The sequence below is a fragment of the Carassius carassius genome, chromosome 24 (assembly GCF_963082965.1).
Source record: "Carassius carassius chromosome 24, fCarCar2.1, whole genome shotgun sequence".
Classification (NCBI taxonomy): domain Eukaryota; kingdom Metazoa; phylum Chordata; class Actinopteri; order Cypriniformes; family Cyprinidae; genus Carassius; species Carassius carassius.
In genome coordinates, this window is record NC_081778.1 from 22105187 (window position 1) to 22130796 (window position 25610).

General features: G+C 40.5%; 2 protein-coding genes across 2 annotated transcripts; both read left to right on the top strand.

Moving 5' to 3' along the window:
• Positions 1–697: 697 nt before the first annotated feature.
• Positions 698–10247, top strand: zgc:172323 (uncharacterized protein LOC564165 homolog). The gene is made up of 11 exons (XM_059508093.1): positions 698–1283; positions 6903–7056; positions 7415–7564; positions 7794–7913; positions 7992–8087; positions 8170–8304; positions 8752–8862; positions 9029–9139; positions 9241–9365; positions 9524–9817; positions 10048–10247. Exons 1-11 carry the CDS (start codon positions 1060–1062, stop codon positions 10133–10135), a joined length of 1608 nt encoding a protein of 535 aa, XP_059364076.1. The 5' UTR covers positions 698–1059; the 3' UTR covers positions 10136–10247.
• A 9644-nt stretch (positions 10248–19891) lies between these two features.
• Positions 19892–24973, top strand: LOC132103675 (PR domain zinc finger protein 13-like). Its single transcript, XM_059508771.1, has 4 exons — positions 19892–20182; positions 21602–21733; positions 21812–21932; positions 23235–24973. The coding sequence occupies exons 1-4, from the start codon at positions 20042–20044 to the stop codon at positions 24671–24673; spliced, it is 1833 nt and encodes a 610-aa protein (XP_059364754.1). The 5' UTR covers positions 19892–20041; the 3' UTR covers positions 24674–24973.
• Positions 24974–25610: the final 637 nt, after the last annotated feature.

Sequence of the window (25610 nt, forward strand, 5' to 3'; positions counted from 1 at the left end):
CCATATGTATGATTATAAGAATTATGTGTAAAATTGCAATTAATGTGGATGTGACAAAGCTGTCTCTCAATCATTAATCTGAAATTTAGAAAATTGATTTAAATTTAAGTAAGCAAAGCAGAAGAAGTGGACAAAGACAACAGTGGTTTATTATTGCCAATAAAGAGGCTAGTCTATTGTCTTTGCCAATGCTGTCATAGTTTTTTCTGAGCACTGCTATAGGGATGAGTGACTAATGTACTGTAATTGAATGAGATAGCAGGAGTAAAATAACGCCTTAGCGTTTGAGCTCATTTAGCCACTGTTCACATCTCAAAGAGATGCAGACCCAGCCTTTCTCCCACATGCCTGGCAAATCTTAGATAGTCAGAAAGAATCTCATAAACCATATTTAGTGAGCAAAAAAAAGAAAAGAAAAAAAAAATAATAATAATAATTAAATTAAAAAAGTTCTTTAATGCTTAAAGATTAGACTATAATTCAGCTGAAACTAATAAAATCTGCACCATTTTTAAGAAGATAAAATGCTGTTCTTTGGATCCTGAAGAGACTAAAAGGACTGTTGTAATTCCCACTTAAATCCTTTAGTCGTTTCAAGTGTGAATCCCAGACAGGCCACAGAAAAACACTAGTTAATTCCCTTTGCATTTCTCATTTTTACACATTCTGCCATGTAAATAGTGACCACATTAGTGTCATCTCTCACATATCAGTAGCCCTCTGAACTGATTGACCTTGTGACATTATTCCTTGCCCTGTCTAGAAGCTTGTGTAATTAAATCCCTACATATCAAACCACATCACATCACAACTCCATCTCCAGACTAATGGAGTCTTGTCTCATAATTTACCCCTCCTTTCAACACCTCTCAAGACCATGACAGATGTTTGAGTGACAGGCCCAATTCTTGATGGTGCAGAGGCTCAACATTCCCATAGCATTAACTCATGTTTATAGCGGAGTATAAAACGCCTGGCTCTCTGGGAGTCTGAATTTGTGAGCAGAACTTTCACAAGGAAAATCAACCCAGTAAGGCTTTAAAGTTTAGCTCCTGATCCATGATGAGTCACAGCCAAGAAAGGATCTCATCCTATCGCCGCCATTTCGAGGATGCCAGCACCTCCTCTTACCAGGTGAGAGTCAGCAGCCCTTCTCCCATCAGACGGGATGTCGGGAGGTGCCGTTCAGCCAGCTATACCCGTAAAGCCAGTGCTGTCAGCAGCAGCATGGCAGTGGGCCGGAGGACCATCTCATCTTCACGCAGTCAGCCCCTCATGACCGGGTAAGCATCACCCATCCTGCATGCACAGATAAATAAAGAAACAATGCAGAACATCATCACATACATTAGACTAAATGCAATTTGTTAAACATATATATTGTTAAACTAAGGAAATATTTAAAGATATTTAAAAAATATTCAAACATTTACCCATATATTTAATCATAAACAATTAATATAAAATTAATAAAATAGAAAAATTATACTTATACTAAATATTAGTTTTTTTATTATTAAAGAAATGCATATACATATACAACAAAATAAAAGTATGTATTTCTATTTTGTTATACGTTTCTGCCTTTTTTTTAAACAATAACAAATCTTATAAAATAAAATGAATGATGCTGAATGCATATATATATATATATATATATATATAAATAAAATACATGAATTATAGATAGATAGATTGCACATAACTGGCATATATAACAATTTAACAAACATATAATAAAAATATTAATTTCATTAAATTTATACAGTTACTATAAATATTTGCCTAGTGTAACTTTTAGAGAGATTTTTCGACTGCCGACTTTAATTAAGCCTATTCTTTTGTCTAGTGGCAAATAATGTCTTTGTTAAAACATATTAGAACAGTTTATTTTTAATTGTATTTATTGATCCGTTATAAATCACACACGGCCTCTAGGAAACTCGACCGCTCTCAGTGTGTGACCTAACAAAACATCTCCGGTTACTATCGTAACCTCGGTTCCCTGAGAGGCGGGAATGAGACATTACGTCAGCTAAGACGTATATGGGAACTCCTCTCTTCTCCACTTTCGCTGAAATCTTATTGGCTAATGCCAGCTGGGGGCAGCTGGCCAATTGCGAAGCATGCAAATACTGACAGGTCAGCGGGCAGTATAAAATGCATGTGTGCGACTGAACGCTAGGGCTGTTCGATTCCACAATCTTTGGTCCTGGAATCGAATGGAATCGATACCAAGAATTGAATTGGTTTCGAATCTTTTCCAAATCTTTTTTTTTTTTTTTTTGATTAAAAGGAACCTAATCTCACCATGATGACTGCAGGATAGGTCGTATAATGTATGCTTCCTATAATATGAAGCTGAAGAAAAAAAAATTGACGATACGAAAATTTTAGTTTTTTTTCAGCTTTGCCCGTGAAATTAGTCATAGCCCAGCTCAGCAGGGACATGCGTTTATCGCATGAATTAAATAAGATATGAAGTGTCTACAATAAATGTGCACAGTTCAGCTGAATGATGAAGTTTACTTTGTATACTTTGCACAATATTAACACTTACACTGAAACAAAATAACCAGAACATTAAAGGCAGGGTAGGTAATACATGTATAAACAACTTTCTTCCAAATTTGTTTAAACTTTCTATATATATCAATGCATAATTAAAATGTAAGTACTCTGATAAAAAGAGTATAAAAATCGAGTGACTTTAGACCGTTTAATCTGTATTAAACACAGCTCATTATTTCCATTTCGGGACGAAACATAGGATTGGCTTAGGCGACTGTCACTCTCTCGCAACCATGGCAACCACCCTTTTGCCACACATGACCTGCCTTCAGGTCTTCAGACTTCAGGGAAGCTCCTTAACCGCAATCGAAGCTAAGGGCTCGAACGGTAGTAAGAGATAGAGCCCTCAAAACTAGAGCTAAACGGAGGGCGGCCATGAAGTACACAATCTCCTTGCTCCCCTGAGAAAACTGATTACCAGAGCGTGCTTACCGATCGTTTGCCCGTCAACTGGGGAACGAAAAGCGGCAATAGCGGTCACATACACCTTCAGCGAGGATGGTTTCAAACTCCCGCTATCCATACTGTGCTGTAGAAAGCGCAAAACATCCAACACGGAACAGGTCCCCGGGTCAATATAAATGTCCTCGCACCATTTTGTGAAAACTCCCCACTTCTGCGCATAGCAGCGACTGTTTGATGGTGCGCGCGTCTTTGTAAGTGTGTTCAGCACTCGTGAGTGCAGAGCGTCCCGCTTATTAGGGTCCCCGCAGCGGCCACACATGAAGGTTCCACAGCTCGGGGCTGGGGTGCCATATTGTGCCGTTCGCCTGAGACAGCAGGTCCTGCCTGAGGGGGATTCACCATGGGGGAGCCATCACTAACTCTCTCAGGTCCGCGAACCAGGGCTGATTCGGCCAGTTCAGGGCCACGAGTGTAACTGACGCTCTCTCCTCCCTGATTTTGCACAACACAGGTAGAATCTTCACCGGAGGGAACGTGTAAGCCTGGCTTCCGGCCAACACGATGTCAGAGCATCTCCCCGCAGGGGGGAGTGAGATAGCGAGAAGAACGACTGACAGTGTGTGTTCTCGCTCGTGGCAAACAAATCCACTTCCTCCCTCCCAAATCATTAGATCTGATCCTGGGTGAAACCTCCATCTCCTTGAGGAATCCCGTTCCTCGAAAGCATGCTCACTCCACGGTTCAAAGTACTGGGGATGTGCGACACTTATATGGAGATTAAGTGTCGGTCCGCCCACAACAGGAGACTCGTTGCCTGTTTGAATAGAGCTCTGGAGTGCACGCTGCCCTGGCGATTTATGTACGAGACCACAGACGTGTTGTCGGTTTGAATCAGTACATGTTGCCGCTCCAATTTCGACCTAAAGGCTTGCAGGGCTAAGGACACCGCTTCCAATTCCAAACGGTTTATGTGCCACCTTCTCTGTGACTCCGACCACAGGCCTGAGGCAGGTACACCCAGACTTACTGCTCCCCAGCCTGAAGTAGACGCGTTCATAGAGAAAAGAACTCCTGGGCTGAACATATCCGGGCTGTTCCACGGTATCAGAGTGCTGACGCAACTGTGAATGACCGTATGTGCTTGTGGACCGAAGACCACGCCCTCCGCGGAACTCGAGTTACAGCCAAAACTGTAGCGGCCGCAATGTAGAAGACCCAGATGACACACTGAAGAAGCTGCCGCCATCAGTCCCAGAAGTCTCTGAAATTCCCTCAGTGAAAACGACCTGCCCGGTCTGAAACAGCGCAGAGTTGATGAAATGCTCTAGAGAGAGATGGGCTCGCATCGCCATCGAGTCCAAACATATTCCCAGATTTGTTACAGTCTGACTCGTAAAAACACGGTCTTCTGCATATTCACACGCAGTCCCTGCGTATCCAAACGGCGAAACATTGTTTCCACGTGACTGATAGCACATCTCTTGAGTGGGCTAAAATCAGCCAATCGTCCAGATAATTCAACATGCGTATTCCGCTCGATCTGAGGGGAAATTTCGCTCTATCGCTCCCTTTCGAGCAGACTGAGAACTTCCTGTCGTAGAACAGGACGGTTTTGAGGCAAAGTCAATGACAGGACCACGCCAATGAAGCGGGGAGGTCTGTGTTTGAATTGGAGAGAATATCCGTTGTGAATTATTCCCAGTATCCACGGTGAAACGCCCGGGATAGCCCTCCTACCGTCCATGAAATGACACCGCGGACACGTTAGGTCTACAGCCACTGACGACTTGTTTTGACCAGGGCCCCGCCCCCACGAGGCTAGAAGCACTGGCGGGAGGGCGGTTCGCGTCGGCTATATAATGGTGTGACACTCTTGTGCCCTCCAGAGGCCATTATAATCATGGGTTGTGGCTCTGCGCGGTTTGAGATAGGGCGAGTGACACAGTGTTGGGTGCAAGAATTTGGACACATGCTTCTGTGGTAAAAAAAATTTTCACACAAAAATCATTTAAACACATATAGCAATCGTCACCCATAGTGACGTTGGGGACATGATGCATGATGCATGTGTTTTTGTGGTGTTGGCACTCTCGCTCCCTCGCGAGGCCATTATAATCATAGGTTGTGGCTCTGCACTGTTCTGAGACAGGGCGAGTGACACAGTGTTGAGTGTAAGAGGAAGTAAAGCTCTTTTGTTGATTGTATACATGCTTTTATTGTGGAACTCACACAAACAGCATTTAAACAGACGTAGCAATCGTCGCCCGAAGGAACATGAGGGACATGATGCATCTGAACAGGGAGAGTGACACCGTGTTTATGTGGTGTTGGCACTCTTGCGCCCTCGCGAGGCCATCATAATCATGGGTTGTGGCTCAGCGCTGCTATGAGACAGGGCGAGTGACACAGTGTTGAGTGTGAGAGAAAGAAAAACTTCAACGGGCTGTTTTAGCTGGTCTTAGAGCCTGACGAGGTGCAGAAGAGCGGAACCTCGCAGATGATGACTGGAGTGAGCGACGGGGCATCACGTGGCTCATCGCCTTGGCGCGCTTTCTGCGTCTCTGAGAAACCCTCCATGACTCCATGGCATCACCAAAGAGGCCGGAGGGAGCAACTGGAACGTTTAGGAGCGTCCTACGGTCCACGTCTTCCAGGTCAGCTATGGTAAGCCAAAGGTGCCTGTAAGGACGACCATGAGCCCCATGAAACGGCTGAGCAGAGCGCTTAGTAGCCATCAGCGCAAGGTCAGTTGCCGCGCGCAGATCCCTGATGACGTCAGCGCTACTGTGCCGCCATCTGCCTGAAACACCTTGAGTATTGCCCTGGCATGAAGAGCAGAAGCTGCCTTCCCTCAGAAGTATAGGCTTTGTCCGTCTATGGGCCGTGAACCGCACGGCTGTGGTCTGAACCCAATGCAGAGGGAGATGGGCACAGGTGCGCGGTAACAGTCTCCTCACGGGGGGGAGGGTTTCTGCCCCGTCCACGTGCGTGAACATGGCCTGCGTGGCAGAGTGGGTGCGCGCCGATTGGGGTGCAGCCTACGATTTCACCACGAGCTCTTGCATGCCTCAATGCCGTCTGGCAGCAGCTCGACTGGAGGAGCCACGGGTCCAGCTACATTTCACAGGCTCGTCAGGTGCATGGCAAGTGAGACCCAGCTCCGTGACGGCCTTTCCGAAGACCCTGACGAGCTCCTCCTGGAGGTCTGGAGGGCCCTCTTGGTCGGGCGGTCCAACTGAGAGGCCCAAACCTTTTCCGACGTCGAAAGCGACATGGAGTCGTTTTCCTCGCCAGCTCATAAGAGGACAAAAGCTATCGTCCACCACGCCGATGTCAAACTCGTCTTCGGGCGGGGGAGGGCCCACCAGCGGCTCGCTGGCGGCAGTGGGTCTCATTCCCGCCATTTTCTGAGCCACTCTGGCTCTGAGGGCGTGCACTGGCAGCTCGGAACAGTGGGCGCACGTGTGGTTCGTGTGAGGCTCCCAGCCAGGTCACACAGAACTGGTGAAGGTCCGAATCAAGCATTAGCAGCAAAAAACAGGGTGAGTAGTCCTCTATTGCAACTTCCACGATGACTAAGATAAGACTTCTAGCGTGAAGAAAGAGATTCTGACGTAATTTTCGCGCCCATGCATTTTATACTGCCCGCTGACCTGTCAGTATTTGGATGCTTTGCGTCAATTGGCCAGCTGCCCCCAGCTGGCGTTAGCCAATAAGATTTCAGCGAAAGTGGAGAAGGGAGGAGTTCCCATATACGTCTTAGCTGACGTAATGTTGAGTTACCGCCTCGAGAGGGAACCCAAAGTGACAAATAATTGCATCTTCGCCAAATCAGCCACACGTTACCTTTCATTCACTTCTCAGTTAATCTCATGGCGTTTTACCTCCGGAATTCACGTTGTGAAAAAAATCTGATTTAATTGCAGTGTCGGAATGAGAGCCATCTGTCTTAGCGGAGGGGGTCCAGGGGTCGATCTCGACCAGGCTGCTGCAGAAAACCGTGAATTCCTGAGCACACGAACCAGCGAGAGACAAGAGATGATATTGCTCAACGATCGACTGGCAGCATACATAGAGAAGGCAAGCGCACTCACACAAAATTATTATGCCCTTGGTGCATATTTAAAACACTGGATGCGATTAGATCACAATGTCAGTGATGTCATAGTCATAGCCTACTTTATGAATAGCCTATAGCCTACTGTAATTAATGTAAAAAAACTAAATAACAATTATGCAATAATTAAAAAATGCTCTTAATGCTCTTGGAAACAAGCCTCATTTTTAGAGGCATTTTAGGCAGCATTTGTCGCGCGCACTGGCATGAAATGCCACCGCTGGCTCGCGAGATAAAGCGCATTATTCGCACTTCTGTGAGCATACAGACAGAGCACATGACGTGCATACTGTGTTCTCTTATTCTCCCGTCGCAACAAAGGTCCGATCGCTGGAGCAGCAAAACAAGTTGTTGGAGACGGAAATCGAGGCCCTAAAGAATCGATACTTAAAGCCCACCGGCCTCCGCCTGCTGTACGAGGAGCAACTCCAGGAGCTGAAGAGGCTGGTGGAACAGATGAGGATACAGCGGGTATAGCGATGGTTATCTGAGGGATCCTTTGGCAGATCTTAAGCATCAGTCTACAATATAATATGAAAACACCTTAACGTCTATTTGTAAAATAATTAGGCTACATTAATGATTTATATTTATGCCACACTAGCCTATTTTAAGACTTTTCTAAGGTATTGTGGAGAAAATAGCATCAGACTTAGACAGGCTATGCATGACAATACCTCTAATTAGTCTACTTTTAAAGGACCTCGCTATTGCCGCAAAGGACACTATGGCGGGTCAGCTGGAGATGATGAAGGTGAAATATGAGGAGGCCGTAGAGATGAGGAAGAAAGCGGAGCTTGATATTGAAGCCTTCCGTCCGGTATGATTAATAGGATCATAGGACCTTCCGTCCGGTAGGAAAAAAAAGTGTTGAGATGAACATCTTTTATCTTCTCAGGATGTGGACGCAGCCACCGCCGCGCGCATTGCTTTGGAGAAGCAGCTGGAAAACCTGGAGGTGGAACTAGAATTCCATCGAAGAGTACACAAAGAGGTAATTAAAAAGCAAAATAATTACATTGTCCTTCATAAATAAAAAGCTAAATCTTTCAGTTTTCAAAACCGCACGTTTTCAGGAAATCGAAGAGCTTATGAAACAGATATATGTGGCCCACGCCACAGCAGCAGATGCCTACAGCCTCCCAGACCTCTCCAGCGCCATCAAGCAGATCCAGCTCCAGTATGATGATATTGCCGCGAAGAACTTACAGGTGAAGGTTTTTACGTAATAAGTCATTTTAACAATGTTTGAATTATAGGGCAGGACGGGCAGCGTTGTAGGCTACTGTACACATGATCTGTGAGTAGTTGGAAAACTGTGTTATTATTATTAATATAAATTTTTTTTTTGAGTTTAAATGTTTCTTTGTAAATGGAAACGTTTAAAATAAAATGTAATTATTTTATTAGGCTATTTAGATTTTTGGGGGCAAGTTTGTTTGAAAAAAAAAATATTTTTTCTTAATTCGCACAGTTGTATAAACAATTTCTAAGACTTTTATATAAAGCACAAATATGTGAATTTCCCATCCTATATTTATGCTTCAAAAAGTAAAAAAAGAAGAAAAAAACAAATAAAAATAAATAAATCATGTTTAAATAAAATGTTACAAGACTCCCTGGACTGCATATTAACAAAATCTATTTTTTTTCTGCAGGAAATGGACTCTTGGTACAAAACCAAATTTGATGATCTCAACAACAAATCGTCAAAACATGTTGACAAGGTGCGAAGCGTACGAGAGGAAATTGTAACTGCAAAAAAGGACGTAAGTAATAATGATCGTTCTTAACACGCTTAAATTGGGTACCAAATCTCTGACATGTTCATTTTATATGATAAACAATAGTAAAAATAACATAATATTCAAAATGATTACAGTATAACATTCATTCATTGTTTCCTCTTGTTTGAAATATTCTGCACATTACTAGATTCAAAATAAGGAGCGTGATTTGAACTCTTTGAAAACCAAAAATGAGGCTTTGGAAGCACAGATCAGTGAGACTCAAGAAAAGTACAGAAAAGAACTGGATGAACTCCAGGTGAGAAACCAAGTCACATATAATCATGCTTTGGCCTACAAAGTAAAATCAGAGAAAGAAATCTGAGGATAAACAGGTTTATTTATTTATTTATTTTTCAGGCAAGAATTGAGGCCTTGCAGCTTGAGTTGAAATCCTCCAAACAAAGGACAGCAATGCTCCTACGTGAATACCAAGATCTACTTAATGTGAAGATGGCCCTCGAGATTGAAATTACCACATACAGGTAGATTTTAGATACTTGAAATACCGTTTAAATCCAAACAAATACCAACAACTCCCAAAACAATTGTAGGTTTCAGGTTTAAAACATACCAGAATTTAATAATTTTTTCAAAACGTGCCACTTTCATCAATCCTTCCTTCTAAATTTTTTGTTCACAGGAAGCTCATTGAGGGTGAAGACTTTCGTATTACTTCTGTGATGCAGAGCATGCAAACTATGTCCCTCATGAGTGGCAGCATAAGTGTTCACAGTGCTGGAGCCGCAGGTGTTGCAGGAATTGTTGATAGAGTTGGTGGAGGTCCTGGTGGTGATGCTGCATCAGGTCTTGGAGGTGGTAATGGCGGAGGTCTTGTTAATGGCATCACCAGTGGGGTTGGCGGCCCAGGCACCACTGTTGACTACACTCAAGAGCAGGCTGTGGAGAAGACAGAGAGGAAGACTGTGCTTATCAGGTAGCATTAAAATCAAGCTTTCTGTCAGAGCCGTGACTTATATATATGTTCTTTCTGTGGTGTCTGCACAAGAACTTCATATTCCTATCAAGTCATATTCCTATCCCATCCCCGTATCTGTCTTTACATGTTGTTTCTTTAGAAAAAAAAAGTGTATAATAAATGTTTTAGCTTCATTCCAGGCCACTTAGATCCTGCATTGATCTGTATGATCTTGCTTTCTCCCACAGAACCGTTAAAACTGAGGACGACACACTGGAGAGCAACACACAGGAGAAATCTTATTCCATCTCTGGAGCAGCAGATGATGAAGAGTAGTGGTGTTTTCTGCTCACCAATCATGCCTTCAGATGTGTGTGTCTTACAAACCAGAAATCAGCTTGCGTCTTGCATTGCCTGTCCACTACTGGAAATAAAGCTCTGAGCATTACATCTTTTTGAGGGTTTTGTTACTCCATTGTTTGTGCTGCAATCTACAACAACAACAACAGGTGTAAAATGCAGGGCACATTATGATTGTGTTGGAGACAGGTGATGAGGAAAGAAACAGACATGAAAACAACTTAGGATAAAGGCAGGGAGTGTGACTGTGTCACTCCACGCTCAGTGTATCACCCTCGATTCTTTGGCCAAAGGGGAATCCCATGCAAACTGTCATAAGAATGGTACTGCCACAACATGAAGTCACACTCACTGTATGGCCCCATTCTATCACAATCTGCCCTCCTCGTCTGCATCTGATCCATCCTGATCGGTTCACACTGGAACACGCCAAACACTAGAACTGTCTGGAAGTGTGAGAGACGTGCACTGGAGTACCTGAGCATAAAACTACAGAAGCCAGACACTGAGCATGTGACACAAAACAGGCACTAACATATAAAGCACTAAATATTTAAAATCTTTTTTTTAGCATATACAGCAGTTTATACAGCAGTTTAGGTGTTCGTTCAGCTTTCTGTAGCGCAGCTGCCGGACTTCCCGTGAAAACAATAACAAACAAAGCATTAAGACACGATAAAGCACAGTAGCCTTTGCTTTTTCTTGTTTAGAAAAAAATAATAGCATATGAATGCTTTTTATTTGCTGCTTAGCTGCTTTTAATTATATGAATGTATTTATGTATATATATATATATATATATATATGTGTGTGTGTGTGTGTGTGTGTGTCTGTGTGTGTCTGTGTGTGTCTGTGTGCATGTTTTTGTGACATATCAGGACACAACTTTGTATAATGTCATGGGTTTGACACAGGTATTACAAGGAGAAGGTGACTAATGAGGACATAATCCATGTCCCCATTTTTCAAAATGCTTATAAACCACACAGAATGAGTTTTTTTTTGAGAAAATAAAAATGCACAAAGTTTCCTGTGAGTGTTATGTGTAGGGTTGGTGAAGGGCCATAGAATATACAGTTTGTACAGTATAAAAACCATTACGTCTATGGGATGTCCCCACTTTTCACAAAAACAAACGTGTGTGTGTGTGTGTGTGTGTGTGTGTTTTCCTGTCCTGCTAAATCTCCATTACTCCAGGCTTCACTGTCACTTGATCCCTCTGATATCATACTGATTGCTGCTCAAGAAACATTTATTATTATTAGTATTATTATTTTTATTATCGCTGGCACACCACACTGACAAAAAGCAAGATTTGAAATTTTATAGAAATCAGAAGAGCACGAAAATACTGTTTTGAAAATGAGGAATATTATGTTTCCCATCTTTCTGCTTAGTTTTTTTTTTTAAGTATTTGTAAGCAAAATTTGAATTATTCTCACAAAATCATGAAATACAGTAAAGGAGGGTTTTCATTTCTTCAGTTTGTGTAAATGTCGTATTTAACCACCAAAATTACCATATCCGCTATATCAGAAACAAGGGGATACCAAGGGATACATATTATTATTTTCCACTGAAAGCTATTTGAAAACATCCAAACAGTAAACGGGTGTTTAAGAGTTCAAGGAACGGAAGAACAAACTAAAATATATTTTGTAAAAACTGTCCCTGTGAATATATTCTTAACAGTAACTCTTATCAAGTTTCTTAAAATTTGGGGGAAGAGTGATCACCAAAGCTGTAGCAATGAAAATCACCAACATGCATAAAACACTATTTTCAGATAATTTACTGTAAAAAGTACTTAACTGTATTTTTTTTAAATCAATTTAATGGATCCTTGAATTAAAGTAATTTCTTAAAAATCATAAAATGCATTTGAATGGTAATGTAAATATAATAACAGTCCTCATTAGAAACACAACATAATAATTAACTTGAAAATTCAGTGAAGACAATCAGACAAGGAAATCTAAATATTGAAGTAAGCCCATATTCAAAGGCCTGGGCCCGGTTCCCCGATAACGTTCACTCTTAGCGCGCTAAGAAGACATCGAAAGATATATCTTACCAAAGTTGTTGATGTTTCTAAGTGTGTTCCCCGAAGTGTCCCTTAGGAAGCTTCTTAGCACGCTGCCTCTTACGTCCGACGTTACAAGAGCGCTGTCCAAAGTCAGGGTGCTGAATTAGTCGGCATCGATTGCTCATGAATCGATTTTCCACTTTACGCGAAGGTGCAATACAGCGTTAAGAAAGACTACACGTTCTATGCAAATGAAACATTCCTCAAATTATTACAGTAATATTTATTTTAACATAGTTTAAGTTATCAGTAAAATATAGACTATAAATTAAATTATCAAAGGGTCAGTAATGTTCACACGATATGTTGTGACGGTAAGACAACCGGGTATCCCTCGCTAATCATCCATCCCGTTGTGCCACTTGTGCCGCTTCTTGACATGGGTTTAACGACTTATAAAAATTATATAATACACTTTTATATTAATGGCAAGGTACTTTACAATTAGAATTGATTGGTAAGCAGCTGCAGTTACTTCTGTTTAATGCGGTATTGATTGCAATTATGTTTTAAATAAAAAGCAACCTCTACAATGAACAGAGAGAGAGAGAGAGAGAGAGAGAGAGAGAGAGAGAGAGAGAGAGAGAGAGAGAGAGAGAGAGAGAGAGAGAGAGAGAGAGAGAGAGAGAGAGAGAGAGAGAGAGAGAGAGAGAGAGAGAGAGAGAGAGAGAGAGAGAGAGAGAGAGAGAGAGAGAGAGAGAGAGAGAGAGAGAGAGAGAGAGTTAGATACAAAATATGCTGGGGAAGCAACGTAAAAAAGGGCACCAAGCCTCTCGTCAGAGGAACTTGAAGTGTTGCTGGACCTTGCCACCAGGTAAGATATCACACCCCTATGGTCCACTATAACCTGCACATTTATGGCCGCGTCTTCCTTTCGCGATAAGTAGCCTACGCCTGAACATTTAATGATGGATTGGCGATAGGGATGAGTGCCATCCACCAGGATGCAATCCCCGGCATGGCGCAGAAGGGCGTTGGTGACAGTGTGGACGCACTTCCACACAGAGGTCTTGATTAGGCTGTAGCCCTGTCCCACGACCTCGATGAATCTCTCTGTAGCAAAAAAAAAAAAAAAGGTCCAGCTGCTCCACAATGAGTTGTCTTGGGAGGGGATTTTTTTTAATATAGCCACGTCAGGCAAAATGTCAAAAGGGCTTAAGTTTTGCCGAATAAAAAAACTGACATGGACTAAACGGCTCCGAGTCCGACTCCGTCTTTGATTCAATACAAGAACACGTTGGATCGCTGCCATAGTTGGTCGCTTACTGGACACGACCATGCTTACCCATTTAAAGATCTTAGCCATTTAGAGCCAAATTGTTTGCCAGATTTTAATTATCAAAAAAATGATTGCCAATTCGCTTTAATTACATTACGAAAAAGCCTAGGCTAATTACCACCTTATTAGTTCTGTAACCACATAAAGTCAACTTCATAAATAGGCCTGTATCCATTGCGAACATAATTTATTATGAGTCTTAAAAAATAACAGAAAATCATTGTTGAGCCACAAAATTGTCAACATACCATAGTTTGACTTGTACTTCGCTGCGCTAGTTTCTAAAGACTGTTGTACAGTAGCGTCATGAGCTCAAATAACGCTAAGAGAGAGCTACGAATGGTCCAGACCAACCTTACGAAAGTATGACTTACAGAAGATATACTTAGCGTACGAACGTTTCGGAAACCGTGCCATAAGGTTAAGAGAGAGGTTAAGGAATAGGTTAAGAACTACTTAGCGATAAGAACGTTTTGGGGAACCGGGCCCTGCTCACATTGTCATATGATTTATGTGAATTTTAGTATGTCTGGCGACAATAAAAAGAAGTGAAATGCATTTATTTTCTTCATATTTTACATTTTATTCATATAATTTTATAAAATACACTACACCACACTAAAATGTATTATTTAGACACTATCACTATGCATTATATTGTTCAGCGCAAATGATTAACCAGCCTCAGTGACTTTCTGTTTAACATTGTAAGTGGTTATTATTATTGTTATTATTAATATTTCCATCTCAGGCCAGTTCGCTAGATATTTTTTAATTGACAGCACTGGGACGATTCAGGGTCTTGAACATATCGGGTTAATCAATAGCCCCTCATTACTATTTTGGCTATACGCTCATCATTTCCACAAGCTCATCCCACCCGAAACGGAGGCGCAATTAACGGGCAGTACTTGCCTTGCATTTTTTCTCTGCAGAAATCCACTGAACATTATGAAAAACCCAGAAATGTCAATCCTGGCCGTTAATGAGGACCTACAGACAGTCTCCAGTGATGGTTGCTGATTCATTTCATTAGCATGCTTTTTGCCAGTCTTGTAATGCGTATCTCGAGCTAGGCGTTGTAAATTTGGAGATATGTATTACGACATGATAAAAAAAAAGAACGGCCTCATGCATTATCTGATTCATGCATCTTGCGTTATCAATATAATTAGCTGGCGTTTACTTGAGTGGCCATTTGACCTCCCAAAGACGGGAGCTATCCAGGGTCCTGCCAGGCTCACAAAAAACATTTAAAGCAGCTGAAAAGGAACTTAAATGTGGTCATTACAAAACATTATTATTATTATTATTTATTTATTTTTTGTCAGGCCTATTTTAAAAATATTTCCATTAATTTTAATTTAAAAGAAATACTGACAAATAACGTCTCATTCAAAATGAATAAAAAATGTGAATATTGTGTCAAAGAACAATTTTAGATTCATCAAAAATATTCTGCAGACAGACAAATTATTCGAAATGTTTTCAACTCATGACTGAATTGAAATAATTCCGTCAATGGAATAACTAATGATCCGTCTGTACACACTAAACTCACTCAGTTTATTTTTTTCCCACCGTCCACTTAAATTATCTGAGGATCAAAAGAGGGCAAAAGTTGGTGCTCTCTAAAACCTGAGAAATTCTGTCACTTTTTGCATATGGTTTTAGTGCCTTAATCCCAATTAGGCCCGGCTGACACGCAGAGCTATTCACTGCAAACCTCCTCTGAATAAATTTGCCTGAAAATGAACTACACAAATAGAGCTCGTGGTAAAGGCGTTCGACAGCAGAGAGAATCGGATAGACTGAAGGTTCATTCTTACGCGCTCGAGTGAAAAAGGGTATGAATTTATAAGGTACACCGAAACATTTCAATTCAGACAAGTTTACATCCCATTATGCGAGGCCTTTCAACTGGGACAAGAGAGTTAAAGTTGGGGAAATTCGGTTCAAAAGGCAGAGCTAACTTTGTTTAGGCTTTGAATACTGAAACGAAGCAGCCCCCTTTCTTTTGAGAGCATTTAGAAATGGTAGCACGCATGAACAGAGTCGAATCAGTAGCCACTTATCTCGCCACTTTCTAATGCGACTTTGAATATTAGTCTGGGTTAAAATCCCAATCATGTCATCTGGTGGGACTCCCATACAAGCATAATTACTATTCAATCGCGTCACTAATGTCCCACCCGCATCCCCTATCTGCAACGCAGCTGGTCCGTCCTTTGTGAGGCTTGCAACAAGAGCGAGTAGGTTAAGTACATTAAAATAGGCATGTAAGATTAATATTCGTAGAAAAACATATTTTTGTTCATGCTAAACCAGGGGCGTCACTAGGCCCTTTTTAGGGGGGCTTCAGCCCCCCTAAACATCTGCCCAGCCCCCTTAAAAAAATATTTGATTAATACATTTTTGATCGCTTCAGTCCCCTTTAAAAAAAACTCATTTGAAACGGCAGCAAGCTGCGTCAAGTTTCGGCTCCTCCCCTTATCTGAGTCTGCTTGGATTTAGCGCATTTTTCAATCTGCAGTAGTGATAATTCTTTCTAGAGATTCGTTCATTTTCAGTTCGTTCACCAAAATGATTCGTTCAAAAAGAACGATTCGTTCACGAACGACACATCACTAATCTGCAGGGGCGCCGAGCAGAGCGAACATCAGAGAGCACAAGGTGTGTGTCGTGTGTGCGTGCATTTATTGATAGATTGCTAATGCTATGATATTACATCTGCACCGGTGCAGTTCTTTGTGTAATAATGTAATAATGTAATGTTACTGGAGCATTGGGAGCACACGGGACGGCTCGGTTTCTCATCCAATACCAATACGTTTCGCTGCGTTCACCTTCAGCCCTTGTGTGATAGTTGTTTTTTATTCCTACAAAAATGAAGTGATTAACACCCATGAAAACATACTTTAGATTCAGAAAACGATCATGATTTATTTTCATTTACTTTTTAAAATTACAGACATATTATTATGTATTTTGACATTACATTATGCAGCCATGCACAGAAATGATTAAAGACACACATCATTGTCTGAAAGCACTAGATGGCCCAGAGAGACAATGTGGAGTTGTTTTGTATTATTAAATATAGTTTTGTATTAAGTAATAATGAATCAGGAGGAGTATCATGATACATAAATTAGAGTAAGCGTAGAGTAAAGGGATTTTTGATTTTATTGATTTATACTATTTATACTAGATTTGTACTTGATTTATAGAAGTGGCAAATTGATAATTCATGTTATTATTTTTAATAAATAGAAATAAATATAGAACAGATTAATCATATTGCCAATAGACAATTACAATAATACATGGTTTGTCTATATTCTTAATGAATATTAGCTGGTTAGTTAAAATACTTAAAATTACATCAATTTTCATGGGGTGACTTTATGAATATCCAACCGTATTGTTGATTATAAAGGCTAAAAAGCTAAAAAACTAAAATAATTTATATTTCATTGTAGATGGATGTACAAATTTTTTTCTTGTCGTGCGGGAGTAGGTCTGCAAATGAGCAACAGTCAGGTGAGAATAGAACGTAGACAGCCTCTCACACACACAATACCACTGTGTTCCCAAGATTCATTTCAGTCATTGAACTCTGACATTGTTTTAATTGTCTGCCAATTTCCCTGTACATTTTATAAGAAAAAGCAGTGGTATCGTCAAAGGAAAAAATTCCTATCTGAGGTTTGTATGTGAGCATAGAAATGCAAACAGTCAAATGTTGTGTTTGTACTGGAAACATATGTACGTGTGTATGTACAGTGAATGAATCAGGAGGTCTTCATTGTAAAAAAAAATAAAAAATCGACATTCCCTATTTTCTAGTGGTCACATCCAATAATTATTTTTTTATTACAGTGTTGTATATGGCTCAGTCAGTACTCCTACTCCCATATATGAAATACAGGGAATACAATGGAATAGTGGATTGCAGTAAAGTTAGTAGCATACCACCCTACCCTAATAGTCAAATGATATTTTATTTTTTTAATCATACCCTTATTGGGGGCTGAGCCCCCCTAAAATCAAAATCCTAGAATCGCCCCTGTGCTAAACAAATACAAATATTATTAATAATATTTCCCCCCGACATTACTCTAGTCGAAGGTAGGCTATAAAAGACTAAGTCATGCGTCTTGTTGAAATCGATGTACAAGTACGAAGAAATGTTGCAAATGATTTTGTATACAAAACGAGTTGTTTTCTCTATTTACAATGGGAATATATTAAAGGAAAACAATCAAAAAATAAGAGCCCGTGAAGGGAATTTGTATGGCGGAGCGGTTAGTGAAAAAAAGTTTTCTAGAGAGCTCGGGCATTGTTCATCGTTGAGATAAAGTGGTGAACCCTTGGAACTCAAGCCCTGTTTGGACGCGTGAATGAAACCCCTGGTGGGACACTGCAGTTCTTCACACAGTCGCTGTTACCCTACATTCATGTTTCATTATTTGGCAACCTGTTAAATCAAATCCCGCATTTTAGCTCGAACTGTAACGCTGAGACCCTGAGAAAAAGCTTTCAACCACATGACACAATCCGACGCGTAAAAATGTTCTGGAATGCTCCGTTCGGGTCCATGATACTGCTCCGACATAAAGCTTCTGCCGTGTAATTAATGTACCATTTAAAAGAGAGCGGACATTGAGAACGTTCAAGCTATTGGATTTAATTTAATTTTCCATCCCATTTGCTCTAAACACTGCTTTAGTTCCCAAAAAACCGTGCTCCAATGAGCGTTGGGATGACTTTCACTCGTTGCTTTTCCCAGTCAGACGGACAGAAAAGAAAACGTCCCCGTTTCCACCTTTGTGTACAATTTATTAGTTGGAAAATTTCGTCTTTAAAGACACAAGACAAGAATGAGAATGTGCCCGGCTGGTGTGAAAGCTGTAGAGGCCGGACCCGCTGTTGCAGAGCGGATGGGAACCAGTCACAAATGGCAACTTTAATAAATAACCCACCGCACAGCCGGGCTTTGCTTGAGCCTATTCAAAAATGTTCGCGTGTCGTTCACGCTCTTTGACTCATTAAGGAGCCCAAAAAGAAAACTCCCAGAAAGGAGCAGTGGGATACCTTTTTCTGAAGAAAGAAATCCCACCTCTGCTTCTCCAATTAAAGCGGAGTGTCATCGAAGAGTCGCCAGGCCAGAGCAGGACATGTTCATGGCTTGAATTTATCGCCCACAAATTCTTGTATCTTACCTTCGCCCTCTGTTCAGTAATTGAGGACCAAGATCAAAGAGGTCAAATTAAGTTTTAAAACCAGTGGTAACAATACAACTGAAGTCACTTCAAATTACATCCAAGGGTCCTAAGGGAAAGCAGTGGAGTCCTCTTGCCACATGTCTGAATAATAATACTAATATGTATATATTTCTTTAAATAAAACATTATATTCGAAATGTTAGAAATTTAAACTAGCTGTTTAGTTAATTTGGTGGCATATTAAATCGAACAATGCTTTATGTTAAATGGATCAAGTAATTAATCTCTTTGATCTGATTGTTGAGCATGAAAAAAAAACGAAAAAAAAAAAACTCGTTCCTCTTGAAAACATTCAGTATAAACGAGATTAAATAGCCTACTGGAAAGCAGCAACTCTTGTCTTGTACACAATTTCATGTTTTGCCCTTTCCCCACACTCTCAGATTCTAGAGACCTGCAGGGCGCTTCTTCAAAACTGAATGCGACAGTCCTGATACGTGACCTGTTGTCAAAAAGTATGAAATGATAATTCTGAAAGCGGCTCTTATTATTTATTTATTTATTAATTTTTTGCTGGTTCTCCCGTTGAGTACCTGTCCGGTCCCAGCACGGCACACGCCGGGAGTCAATAGAAGTTAACAAGTCTCCAAAACATTCCTGCTCCTTTTGTTGAAACGGCAACAGACAATTCAGCCAGGGAGAGAATAAAGAGCTTTGAAGTACATAAAACCTAAAAGGATGCAGCCAAGTAGATTTAAAGTAGTCACTGATTTCCAAAAACTGGTTTGTATAGGAACAATAAAAGGGAAGAGAATTTATGGAGAAATTATACAGTGGATTTGTCACTTAAAATATCGGAACTGTCTGGCGGACAAAGCCACATGCTGAGGATTAATGGTTGCGCCAGACCTTTGATTCTGCACTCTCTTTTCTCTGCCCTTGACAAATTGGATTTTGGGGATGGGAAGGTCGCTGGGGCCTATTGTCTCTTGACCGTTTGGAGCGGTTTATTATGTGTGAGGGTGAGGGAAAGTCTCCATGTGATCATTTCGGAGGGTTCTACAGCTGCTTGAAGAGCGCAACTCTCTCATAGCGCGCTGCCCGCCCTTGCGCATCAATGTGCCGAGGGGGTACCTGACAGCGCCATAAGAAAAGCCGGATCACACACGCCACCGCGTCACTTGGCGGGCGGATATTAGTCTGTCATCATCTTAGACTCTCTGCTCATCTCAATCAGTGCCTGCTTGGACTTCCTGGTTCTGATAGCGCAGCCCCACACAGAGTCAGCCATGCAAGCGACTCGGACACCCACTATCAGTGTGGTCGCCGACTGCAGCATCCCAGCCGGGCTTCGGATAGGACCGGTCCCGGGCATCTTCAAACTAGGGAAGTACGTTTCGGACCGCAAGGAACTTGGAGTGAAAAAGAAGGTGAGTTAGATTGATTTATTTCCTTGAAGACAGTGTCTTTTTATTATGACTTTAGAAATTTGGTTTAGCCTATATAAAATGTACCGTGAGACAAATGCGATTTTTTTCCCATTACAAGCTGATTATGCATTCGTGACATTTTAAACAAGACATGCAAAGTACTGTAGAATATAGACTGGCTAATGAATGCAAATATACCTTTAACATTCGTATTTTTTTCTGCAGCTATTTTTTTTGTTCAGTTTATTGAATGACAACTACATACAAATGCACATATATTTAAAAATATACAATAATAACAGATAATAATAATTATTATTTAATTTTAGATAACCGTCATGTTATTATTAACATAATATTCATTATTATCATTATTATTATTATTACCACTGGTTTTATCTAAAAAAAAACATGCAGCTAAAAAAAAAAGTAAAGAGCTGACCTGTCACTCTTCATAAAGCATTCTCGTATTAGTTGGTTTGTGCTGTCAGTTTGGAAATAATTTAGTTATATTAGCAGGACAACATGTCATTCTACGCCTTTTACTTAACCGCGTTAATAGGGTGCCTTGGGTTTCTGCGCGAGATTTCATGCCCTCTTCCCCTTTAAATTTCAAAGGTTTGATGGCTGGTTATACCCAAGTACCATTTCATTTTTAGAAAAGATAACCGTAAACCAGATAGTAACCAAATAGTAAATAAAATTTAACTGGAAACACTACTAATTATTAGTATAAATCGTTTCTTCAAATACAGGCTAAATCAATTTATTAAAAACAATATTAATTATTGATACGGTTTAAAATTATAGAAAATATTTTACATTGTTTTATTCTACTATTAAAATGCGGAATATTCGTAAATCAAAGGGGCGTAAAAGGCGTCACATATAAATGGCATTTACTTTCCTAAATAAGCTGTAAATAGACTGGAACTCTTTACGCTGTCTGCTTCTGTGATTGATGCGCGTAAATGCAGCCCCGCGGGCCCTGGGCGATCATCAGGTGCAATCTCTGTGTCAAATGTCACGCTTTAATCTTTAATTTGTTTGAACAGAATAGAAATGCTTTGACACTCTTCAAATTCGTTTCTCATATCAACTCAATTATGTTCCTTGAAAACTGTCGCTGTTGCCTAATAGACCGAATAAAAGGATGGTTAACGCGTATTTGTTTGAAATACCTTGCGGTGATAATTAACAGTGTGAGAAAAAAGAAAAAAAAAATCTGAAATGATTAGCATTTCAAATTTATATATATAAAATATATTTAAACATTTTTAGATAAATATTCTAAAATACTATTCTTAAATAATATCAACCGCTTTAAAGCAAGCTGAACAGTTTGGTTTAGCTACATTTCGTTATAAGCCAAGGCAACGAATGAATACAGGTTGTTTATGTTAAAATGTGTATTTGTAGATTCGACTGGTGAGGGGAGAATTCGTGGATGAGTCTGGCAGTACAATCCAAGATTGGATCGGTTTAATACGCGCGGCCAGGAACAGTCAAGAACAGAACCTCGAGGCATTCTCTGATTTACCTGGAGGACAGGTGAGTTAAGCAAAAACGAATGCATTTGATCCAATTTAAATTACAGACAATTTCTAATAATTGTACTTCTTTCAAAAGATATTCTACCGTGTGCTGAAAGAGATACAGGCAGGAGAAGAATTGAGTGTTTGGTATTCCAACGCGCTGGCGCAATGGTTTGACATTCCTACGACTGCAACTCCAACACATGACGAAAAAGGTAAGACTTAGAAATTCGTTTATTTAAAAGTGTGTGTGTGTATATATATATATATATATATATATATATATATATATATATATATATATATATATATATATATATATATATGCATAATACACTTCAGACTTTTTCATTGAATAAATTTCAGAAATACAGGTTATTTGTAGTCATTAACATTATGAAATTATTTTGAAATGAAATTGCCTTTCCCCCCAAGGTAACTCAAGCAATTTTGGTATAATCGAATTAAGCATTTCTAAACAGAATATTTTAAATTCTAATGGTATAAATATTTTGTTTAGCAACAAACGGATTTTAAGCAAGGCTACCACCAGCAGAATCAGGGCAAATTCTATTCAAATCCGATTTAATAGTCTTATCTGAAAATGTTGTCAGATTAACCGTGTTTAGTTAGTAAATCGAAAAGTCTGTCGTCTGGGGCAGGAACTTCTATTGACTGGTTGAGAATTAGCTATCGAGCTGAGTACACACAAATACAAGGCTACTGTATTTGCTATATATGATTGATCATAGACTCCGTACTAAGGCAGTATTATTTCTCTTAATTCATTCACTAATCAAGTTTTGCGAGGGTAAGAGGTTAACAAATGTCATCTAGTCATTACTATTCATGCATTCAAAAGCTAATAAATTCAAAAAGGTGCTCTACGGTAAATTAGCTGGCTGCGTAATGTATTGTTGGCTAGAGAATGCAAACTTTTATGTGGGAAGTATATTGCCCTGATTTGCGACGCTGTGCTGTGAGCTCTACTTTCTGGCCAATACTCGGTGCGCTCCTTGACATACGCTTCCTATTCTCCAGCGTCAACAGATGGGCCAGCCTCATTGTCTTATGCGACTAGCGATTTCAAGCAACAGCTGCCGTCAATTCCACGGGAAAGTGCACAGAGAAAGTCACTATGTATTGGTTTGTAAGCGCCAGATTGGGTCGGCGCTTGCTCTTTTGATGGTGACAATAAACAAGGGAGGTTTGCAGATTACAAAATCATTACATCTATAAGATTGACCCCAGACTGCCCAAATGGTGTTATGCCAACGTGACCAAGGCGTGGTGATAAAAAGTCAGGAAAAAAAAAGGTTATATTCAGGACCATTTCTGATAGAGAAATTACTTTATACTCGTTCGTGAGTTGCCTTAAAACATTAATTGCAATGCATGCAAATGATGTGCATTAAAAACATATTTATAACATATTCCTACTAGATTTTTATTTTTGGTGAACTCAAAAAGGCTCTATGTAATCACGCCATTTAATTGCTTTTTCATTTCTGTTTCAGGCGAGGAGCGCTACATTTGCTGGTACTGCTGGAGAATATTCAAATATCCAAACACCCTGAAAGCTCACGTGCATTTCCATTGTGCGTTAAGCAACGGCAGAAGTTTGGTTAACAACGAGCAAGCTAGAGCCACAGACAACTTTAACAGATCTCCGAAATCAGGGGACATCCCAAATACGTCCTCCTCTCCACGAAACGGTCACAGCACTTTCATGTCAGACGCAGTGAAACGGGTCGTGTCCACCTCACCATTCGCCAATAAAACGGGACTATCGAAAAAAGCGAGCGCAGTGGAGCAGGACAGAGCCCTTGACATGAGCGTGACCTCCACCAGGAACCCCGGACACATCCTGGGCCTCGGCGGTACATCTTCTGTGCTCAACAGCATGGGCTTCCATCCCGGCGTGCGCTCTGCTTTCAAACCGATGGGACTTTCGAAGATCTCACCGGCTGAGATAGTGAGAGATGAGCCTAATGGGAAACCAAACAATATCGGGTTTAGCAAACTACTGGGGAACATCAAGTCACCTGTACCTAACGTTCAGCCCTCAAAATGCGCGCACTCCATGGAGAGCACACCTCCCGAGATCCCCTGCGCAAACAGCATCCGTGGCTTTCCTCTTTTACCACATTTCGAGGAGACCTCTGCTTTCAAGCACGTTGACAGCCGCATGCACCCTGCCCTGTCCCCCTCGCGCTACTCCCAGCTACCGGCCGGCTTTCACTTTGAGAGGTTCTCATTGCCACAGTTTGATGGGGGGAAATCCTACAACGGGGACTGCAACATACCCCTCATGCCATTCACGGTTTACAACGGAGAGCTCCTGTATGGTTCCCCATACTATCCTCTTAAATTTCACTTCGGTAACCTGTTTAAATACCCAGACTACTATGGTGCACCAGCTCTGAATCCAGATCTAAACGCCATTACGAATATCGACAGGGAGATAGCGATGCACACGCAACAGCTGTCTGAAATCGCCGTAGAGAAGAACCGTTCACGACTTGAGTCTCTGCCCGCATCAAACCCAAACTCGGGCAAGCCAAAAAAGGGACATCTGTGTCTATATTGTGGCAAATTGTACTCTCGAAAATACGGACTGAAGATTCACATGAGGACTCATACAGGCTACAAACCACTCAAATGTAAAGTGTGTTTTAGGCCCTTTGGCGATCCCAGCAATCTCAACAAACACATCCGACTGCATGCGGAGGGCAATACGCCCTACAGGTGCGAGTTCTGCGGGAAGGTGCTCGTGCGCAGGCGAGATTTAGAGAGGCACGTCAAATCGAGGCATCCTGGTCAAAGCATCAAAAAATCCGACGACAAAATGGAAGGCATCTTCGAAGATGCAGAACAAAAAAGCGACAACGACAGCGACGTCGACGTTTGCTTTACAGATGATCAGAGCGACCAAGAGTTGAGTAAACACGATTAATGGACTAATTGCTGGACATAACCTATTGAAATAGACTTTGCTGTTAAGTAGCTAAATTATGCATGTATATATATATATTAGTTATGAATTATTGGTTTATTTTATAAAATTATTGTTAAAAGAATCTTGCAGAAGCTAATGTTCCCCTAGTAAATTAAATAATTTTGTGAAGGAGGCACTCGTGAAGAACATGCTTATTGGTATTGAGGACATCACGGCACCCCATGGAGCTGCACTTTATAAAGACAGGTTTATTTCATACAACAGACGCGTTTGCGTTATATTGTTAAAAAAAACAAACCTGTCTGACCGTTTTAATTACCTGTCAATTCCGCACTTTTTATTACCATAAGCATTTCATGATTTCTGTAAAAACTGGATTTTGATTTTTGTTTTGTTTTGCAGAATTACTGCAAATACCAATAAAAATAAAGTGGTGTTTCAAAGAAATATTGGTGTTTATTTAGTCGAAAAGCATTTGTAAGGCAGCTCATTAATATACGTATAATATACGTAATAATATTCATCAATATTGTATGATTTTTTTTTCAAACAAGCCAAAATTACTTTCAGTGATTTATAAAAAAAATTCTTTCTTAAGGCTGACCACTTGTCTGTGTCCTGAAAAGAACGAGAGGAATTAATGACTGCTGGCCTATACGCTCCATCATTCGAAGATGTGTTTCAGTAGTTTAAGATTAAATTAAATCGCAGAAGATAAATTCTTTAAATGGTCAAGGTTAGACTGGGTGTCTTTATGACACGAAACATAATCGCCTGACTTTAATATTTATACTAATTTAGAAGACATAAAGAAACTATGGGAAAATCTAAATTTTCTGTATTTTTCTATATTTCTCAATTTATAGAAATGTGCCCTTAAGGTTGGGGGGAGGGGGGTGGATTTTGCGTATAACAAATTTTTCTGTATTTACTT